The sequence below is a fragment of the Mus caroli genome, chromosome 7 (assembly GCF_900094665.2).
Source record: "Mus caroli chromosome 7, CAROLI_EIJ_v1.1, whole genome shotgun sequence".
Classification (NCBI taxonomy): Eukaryota; Metazoa; Chordata; class Mammalia; order Rodentia; family Muridae; genus Mus; species Mus caroli.
In genome coordinates this window covers 25,133,546-25,141,655 of record NC_034576.1, presented here as the reverse complement: position 1 = coordinate 25,141,655, position 8,110 = coordinate 25,133,546, and the positions used below count along the sequence as shown (strand labels likewise).

The window sequence follows — 8,110 nt, the reverse complement described above, 5'->3', positions numbered from 1 at the left end:
GACTATCATGAATGGTTCTTTGGCTCAAATAAATGCTCATGAGTTTTATTTCTTTTACAACATAACGAGTTTTATTTCTTTTACAACATAACGAGCCAGAGTATGCTAACGGGGACAAGCATATCAAGACATGCCCCATCTCCCCAGTGCTCAGAGATGAATGACTCCCTGGGTCCAAGATTCTACCCAGCTCATGTTGGTTGTCCATGCTGTTGTTTCTTAAGAAAGTGAATTTGCTAGGGTCTAGAGTGTTGGCTTACAGAGTGTTGCCCTAGGTTTCCCCCAGGTACCTAGCAATAGCTTGCAGCAGCATCTGTGGCCATCTCCTGACAGGTGGGAACAAGATGTAGCAGTGGCAGCGTATAAAAAGGACGGCTCACTACCCCAGACCCCGACTCTCTCTTTCCTTCTGCTCTACCCCCACCCCTCTCTTTCCCTATGCCCCCACATGTTCCCAGCTGACTTCTCTTTCTGTCCTTCTTTCTGTCCTCAACCCTTCTCCAGATCCACCCCCCCAAATAAACTGCCCTTATACTAGATCTGTCTCATGGTGTGATTTCTCTGGTGGACACCTTGGCATGGGCTTGTCAGGTATCCCCTTAGCCCTGCCTGCCACTGAGTTATATTTCATAACATTGGTGCCAAGAGACTTGGGAGGCTCTTGAGGTGCTTGTGATTCGTGTGGGTCTAAGTCACACACCAGGACCCTACATCCAACACAATGCCACCTGCAACAACTACACTTTATGGCTGACAGATTGCTTGTCACCACATCCACCAACAATAATTACCTAAGCTTTCATTTTGGTCATTTTATTTTACTTTTGTGGGGGCTTTTTTTAATTTTATTTTACTTGCAACTCATTTTTACACTTTATATTAAATTGCCACCCCCTCCAAATACACCACATCCCACACCTCCTCCCCACCACACTCTGTCTCCACATGAATGCTCCTATCCCCCACCCCATTTGACCTCTAAACTCCCTGGGGCTTCCAGTCTCTTGAGTGTTAGGTTCATCATCTCTGAATGAATATAGACCTAAAAGTCCTCTACTGTATGTATGTTGGGGGCCTCATATCAGCTGGCGTATGCTGTCTGTTTGGTGGTCCAGTGTTTGAAAGATCTTGAGGGTCCAGATTAATTTTTTTCTTTTTCTAATTTTTATTAGGTATTTTCTTCATTTACATTTCAAATGCTATCCTGAAAGTCCCCTATACCCTCCCCCCAACCTGCTCCCCTACCCACCCACTCCTACTTCTTGGCCCTGGAGTTCCTCTGTACTGGGGTATATAAAGTTTGCAAGACCAAGTGGCCTCTCTTCCCAATGATGGCCGACTAGGCTGTCTTCTGCTACATATGCAGCTAGAGATACGAGCTCTGGGGGTACTGGTTAGTTCATACTGTTGTTCCACCTATAGGGTTGCAGACCCCTTTAGCTCCTTGGGTACTTTCTCTAGCTCCTCCATTGGGGGCCCTGTGTTCCATCCAATAGCTGACTGTGAGCATCCACTTCTGTATTTGCCAGGCACTGGCATAGTCTCACAAGAGACAGCTAATTTACTTATTCACTTTATACTGCTTGTGGACGTTGTACATCGTGGTGCGGAGCCTAGTGCGCACCACGATGTACAACGTCCACAAGCAGCTCACCTATCCCGATCCCACCATCCTTGGAGCTGCAATCCTGCAGTTTTCTTAGGCCCTACTGGACTACTGCACCCTTTTCAGTAGATGCAAACCTCCACAAGAGCTCAGTTCATGTTCTTGCTTCCTGAGTTCCTCAAAGGCCCTGAAAACAGGCACCCAGTCTCTCCTCTGAGTTAGCTACTGACCTCCCTTGAGTTGTGATGATGACCCACTGAATGGCTTGGGCTTCATGTTGTCCTCCCAAACTCCTAGAGACGCCCATGACTATAGACTGCAGTGACATTTCCCTTCCCTTCATCTACTGGAAGGTTTTCCATACCTTCTCAACCCCTTGGGATGCCTCTTAGAAAACCTCCAGCCGCTACACCAGTCCTACAAGCAATCAGGGAAAGCAACTGGATTCTATTTCTCTTTTGTGCAGGCTCTTTTTCTTCCTGACTGGTCCCCCTCTCTACATATACCCCATAGTCTGAAAGGGGTACACACCTGTTCCTGCCAACGGCTGCTCTCGAGCCTAGCCGTGATCTCTAAATCTTATGGATTGTTTGTCTGAGAATTTATTCCAAACTCTACCTACTCATCCCCTGGCTCTGGCTCTTGGAATGCCCATGTGGACTCTTGCACCCCTCCCCTTGTGCAGCTGGCCTATACTAGGAGCATTCTGTCTCCTTTCATGGACTCGGATTTTATTCCTGACTTCCAGATTCTCACTGACACAGACAACTGATTCTCAAATATCTTATGTATATACTTGCTTTGCCCTACACTTAAAGTTCTACTTCCCTACTCTTAAAAATCTTTCATCTCAGGTTTCTTTACATTCTGCTCTCAAAAGAAAAAATTATATAGTAAGGTTATGCTGTAAACTCTCATCTGAGTATTTATAAGTTGTTCCCTGGGTAAGGATTAAAGGCTATATAATCTGCAACAATATTTGTCTTTATTCAGCTCTTGTTAAGGTCATATATATGTTCTGCAAATTCAACTCTATATGTATGTAATTTGGATTTAACTCTGTGTATATGTACATTTAATTTGGATACAATTCTCATTTAAGAAAAATATAGGAAATAGATCTACTAAAACCAAAATTTAAAGATTTGTAGTCATGTCATTCACATGGCTTTCAACCAGCCATGTGACTACCATCTTAAGATGACCACACAGAATGAAGCAACAATTATAGAACTTCTGAGCCCTAATGAACTATTTATTATTGTGTCTCCTTTAAGGCTAAAAAAACAACAAGTCTCATATTTTAAGTTGGTATGGACAAATGTGAATGAATGTAGTTTTTTTTTCTCCTAACACCAGCCACCTATGGCTAATTCATCCCTTGGTTTTCTGGCCACTGGATATAACAGGGATTCAGGCTATTTAAATATGGATAATTTTGAAATGGTTTCAAACTGTTCTCCTGCTATTTTATGCTGTTTTACTTTATTGCTAGCTCAAAAAAAAATACGTAATTACTAACACTTTTCAGGCACAGGCATGTTTTTAAAATCCAGGGTCAAAACAGGATTATCAACTTATTAGATATGGCTAAAACTCATAACTTGGAGTTAGTAACTGAAATTCTATGCTTAGGTAACCTTAAATCATGCAACATGATTCCATTTTGGTATATAACCAAGACATGGCTAGTTGTCATCTTTACTAAGGGCTGGAGCAGATGAAGCTATAGTTTTACCACCATCTTAATTAAGGGCAGTCACACACCTGGCAGCCCTCTCTGTTATGGGAAGTCATAGCTTCACTGCCATCTTGATTAAGAGCAGCAGGTGCCTTCAGCAGAATAGGGAAGCAGGTCTCCAATGGTACTTTTGAATTGTGATAAGACATTTGTATGATTTCTGTACTGTCCTAGACAAATGGTTTACAATATTACCCTAGGTCTTTACTCTTTCCACTGTAGTGCATTTTAATATTATTTTGGCAGTTTTACAACATTAAAAAGGTTACAGATTACTGCCTTAAAAATATGTTTGCCTCTCTTTTTGCTAATGTAATTAAGCTATAATATGGCCTTAACACTTTTATAAGCTATAGATTTTTATGATGATATACCATATAAAGGTCAAAAAGTTTCCAGTCTCTTTATAGACTATGTTTATAGATTGAAGGGTATTGTTCTGATGCTAAAAGAATGCCAATTCAAAAGGTTTAAGGCTCAAACCTAACAGGTTCTAATCTCAAAAGCTACTATAACAGTTCTAGTGTCATAAAAACTGCTAAAATTAAATACAAATTGATAGTCAATTATCTTATAAATGATCATATCCTTTAATGAGATCAAAATTATATTTAAAGGCATACTAAGAGCTGATGCAGTTAATTGCAATATTAAGCTTTATTTAGCCTCCTGTTTTATGTTTGCTAGGTACAGTTTAGAGCAGATAACTAGAAATAGACATAAGCTGTTAAACCTAGATATACTTTATAGGTACTAGCCTTAAAGCCTGTCAGAGAGCAGATGAATGTGGCATTAAAAGTTTAAACTTACTATGACAGACAGACAGAGACTCACAAATCCTAATGGTGACCCTCCCTCAAGGTCACCAAGAATATATAGACACAGTGATGAAGAACTCCATCAGGATTGTAATATCCCAACCATTAGGTAAGACTGCCCCAATGTCTTGCCCACTGTCAGGACCTGGCCTGAACTGTGGACAAACAGAAAGAGAACACCCAGAGAGTTGATTTTTTTCTCTCCCATGTTCCTCCTCCACAGGGAAAATTAAAAAGTCTCTGGCCCTGACAGATTGACTGCCTTTGCTGTGTTGCAATGGAGACCATAGGAATCTGGGAAAGCCGTCTAGGTAGTGGACTATGAACTAATCTGTCATTTTAATTAATATAAGGCACCTAGATTATAATTTACCCTTCTCAGATCTCTGATCACATTGACAGCTAAGCTAACTGTATAGCTTGACAGTTAGAGGACAAATGGCAACTAGCTCTTTACCCAAAAGTAATCAACCAACACGTTAGTTCATTAGTCAATTCATTAGCTAGTTAAAACTACCAGATCTGTTATTAGAAAGGTAAACAGGTCTGGCTTGCTCACAGGCTTCATGTTAAAAGATAACAGGTTTCAGATGTAGACTTTTGCTCTTCTCTTATCTAAAGGAACTCAATTTGCAGTGTCTGCTCCCAATGATCAACCACCTGCATCTCATGGTAAATAAGATAGGAAAAAGTGGTAAACTTTATTCGAGTCCGAGGATACGAACAGCTTAGTTATGAGGATCTAAGAAACTGTTTTTAAATCTAAGAAAATGTTTTGAGCTTGGTAAATTCAAGTTGTGAAGGCTGGAGGATGTGAAAAAGTTAGGTGGTGATAGGAAAGTGGTTTAACATTCATAAAAGGGGCAAAATTTCTTCAGATTTCTTTCCCTCACTATGCTACTATTACATTAGGACTTCAAAAGTTCAGAGTTCTAACATTAATCAATGAAGTGCTAATAAATTATTAGTCTAACTCTGGTAAAACTCACCACAGTACCATTCCCTATCATTCTCACAAGTTCAAGATGTTAAGCTTCCTTTGGTTGTCTTTTAACTATAAACTTAAAGGTGTTTCTCATTGTGCTAAATGTATATATATTCAGTGTTCTGAATAGAGGGGGAAAGTCCCTCTTGCCCTTTCTGCTCCATGGGAGGTTTCTGTATTCTCTGAACTCACCTTAAAGACTATTCATGTTTTTCACAAATCTTGTTTACCAGGCCTCTACTATAACACAATCTGGTATTTGCTACCTTTTTCTACAATGTGAATTTTGTAAACTTAAAAAGACTCTTGTAAGCTTCAGGAAACATACTCTGATTCACCTCTTATGGGTCAAATGGACTCCATCTGGATAAGTACCTCTGTCAATCAACAGCCTAACTTCCCCACCTGTTGCCTATTCCAGAGGGTGGGATCCACCCCCTCCCCTGGTTCTGGGACTCCCCTTCCCCAACGTTCAAGAACATGGGCCAAGAGGTTTTAAAGGTACACCTAAAAAAAAAGTTTTCTCCCTAACATAACTTTATTTTCTTCCTCTACTAGGTAGAAGTGTTTCAGCATCCTGCCTCATCCACATGCTTACTCAAAATCTGCATCCAGAACACTTTGAGAGAAGCCACCCACACGTGCTTCTGTCTACTCTCACGGGCTCTTCTCCTCAGCCTGCACATTACTAGCTGCAGATGATCCCACAGATCCTGGATATCAGTGAAACATCCAACTTTCCCAGGACTTGTCCAGCATCCCAATTTTCCTTGGGTCCCCAAAGACAGACCATCACCGCAAAGTTAGCAGGAAGTAGTTTAAAGAACAGGACAACTGCACTCCTGCTCCACCACGACCCATTCTAGTTTCTCATTTTTATTTAAACAAGAAGGGAGGAATGTTGGCCTACAGACAATTCCACTAGACTTCTCCCAGGGACCTAGCAACAGCTTACATCATCATCTGCCACCACTGCCTGCCAGGTGCAAGCCAGATGCAGCATCAACAGCATATAAAAATGACTGCTCTCTACCCCCCTTCCCCTCTCTCTCCCTCTACTCTATCCCCCCCCCCCCCCACACACACACACACACACACACACACAATCGTGTTCCTGGCCAGCTTCTCTTTCGGTCCTTCTTTCTGTCCTCCTCTGTCCCCCTTCTCTAAGTTCTCGCTCTCCTTTCTTCGCCAAATAAACCTCCATTATACCAGATCTGTCACATGATGTGATTTACTAGAGGGAATCTTAGGCATTTACCCGCCAGATACTACTCCCTTACCCTGCAGCTATGTCAACTTTCTTAGCATTGCCTTTAAACACTTTCCAAAAGTCCTCCCGACCTGGATGTTCCTTTAGTCCAAGACTCCCCTCACGGGGCTGTAGCCGGGTTAGATGAAATTTTTCAACAAGGCAGCTGGGATAGACTCAGTAAACAGGGACCTATTGCCATTTGTATCCCAGAGGATGGGCCTGCCCTCTAGTGTCTGGAAAAGGAATCACAGGTCTGTCTCACCCGTAGAGAAGGGCAGAAAAGCTTCACTTTTCTTCAGTGCCCCATTGGCATCCAGAAAGTGCTCAGGATTGAAGCTGTCCGGTTGTTCAAAGTACTGTGGGTCATGGAGAGCTGAACTCAGGATGGGGTACACCTCAGTGTTCTAGGAGACATTACAAGATACAAAGATGTTAACATACCCTGACTCCCATATGAAAAAGTCAGTACCTAAGTAAAACAGAATGCAGGGAAAACACAGCCAGGATGAGATTTGTGATTAATAGAGTGGAGGACACTCAGGGAGTATCGATGAGGAATCAAAGCTGGTCTCACCTTAGGGAGCAGGTACCCTCGGAACATGGTATCTTTGGTCACTCTGTGTGGCACTCCAATAGGTATAAGATCTGAAAATCTCTGAATCTCGTGGATGACTGCATCAGTATATGACATTTTGGTGCGGTCATCAAGGGTTGGTAGCCGGTGTGAGCCTATCACCTGATCAATCTCCTTTTGGACTTTCTCTGCTCAGAAAAGGGGGAAAGCAGACCTGTGTTACCGGCTTTGTAGCAATGATATTATATTCTAACTGCCAATGACCCAGGAAAAGTGTGCAGTAAGGAGAACCTGCTGAGAAATTGAGAGTTTTCGAGGGTACAAACAACTGTCCCATTCTTAAGTGCCTGCCTCTCTGTGCCCATGTTTAAAACTATATTAAATCTCTCCTCCATGAGCTTCAACAGGATTTTACTAAACAAAGAAAAATGGACAGCAAAGAGATACTGCACAGGGTGATTTCAGAGCAGTCGTGATGAGGCAAGAGTGGGGTGGGGGGAGAAAAGCAGGAGAAATTATCACCTTGGCAATGAATTGACTATACACACACACACACACACACCACAACTTTACATGGAAACTTATATTAAGAACTTGAAGCTATGTCCTCAGAAATGTAACAGAGAAGTAGGTAGATTAGTAAATTAATCAATACATAGATGCATGTAGAAATGAAGACATAAGAGAATCAATGGATAAATGAATATGTGGACAGATTCATGAGTTAATGAAATGAACACACTAAGCATTGGATTATGTATTCAACTTGTAAGTCAATGGATGATTCAATTTGTGGATGAATGGGGGAATAAATAGACAAACAGAACGGGAGTTCAAAGGCCACTTAGTGAAAGGATTAGGAAATGGAGCCTGTTGATAGAAGGAGAGATGAGTGTATGAGTGAATCAATGGCCAATGGTTTATTCAACTCTGGTTATCCAAGGAACAACACTTAAGTTGATTCATTGAACACATCAAAACAATCATCCATCCTGACCAAGTAGGATTCATCCCAGGGATGCAAGGATGGTTCAATATACGAAAATCCATCAATGTAATCCATTATATAAAGAAACTCAAAGACAAAAACCACATGATCATCGCGTTAGATGCTGAAAAAGCATTTGACAA

The 8,110-nt window shown here is 41.5% G+C and overlaps 1 protein-coding gene across 1 annotated transcript in view; it reads right to left on the bottom strand.

The window, feature by feature from the left end:
• LOC110297861 (cytochrome P450 2B10) overlaps nucleotides 1–8,110 on the bottom strand; it is a 32,142-nt gene that overhangs the window by 2,249 nt on the left and 21,783 nt on the right. The window contains exons 7-8 of the mRNA XM_021166909.1: nucleotides 6,980–7,167; nucleotides 6,668–6,809 (exon numbers count right to left, since the gene is read on the bottom strand). Of these exons, the coding sequence (XP_021022568.1) occupies nucleotides 6,668–6,809; nucleotides 6,980–7,167 (330 nt within the window). The remainder of the gene's footprint in view (nucleotides 1–6,667; nucleotides 6,810–6,979; nucleotides 7,168–8,110) is intronic.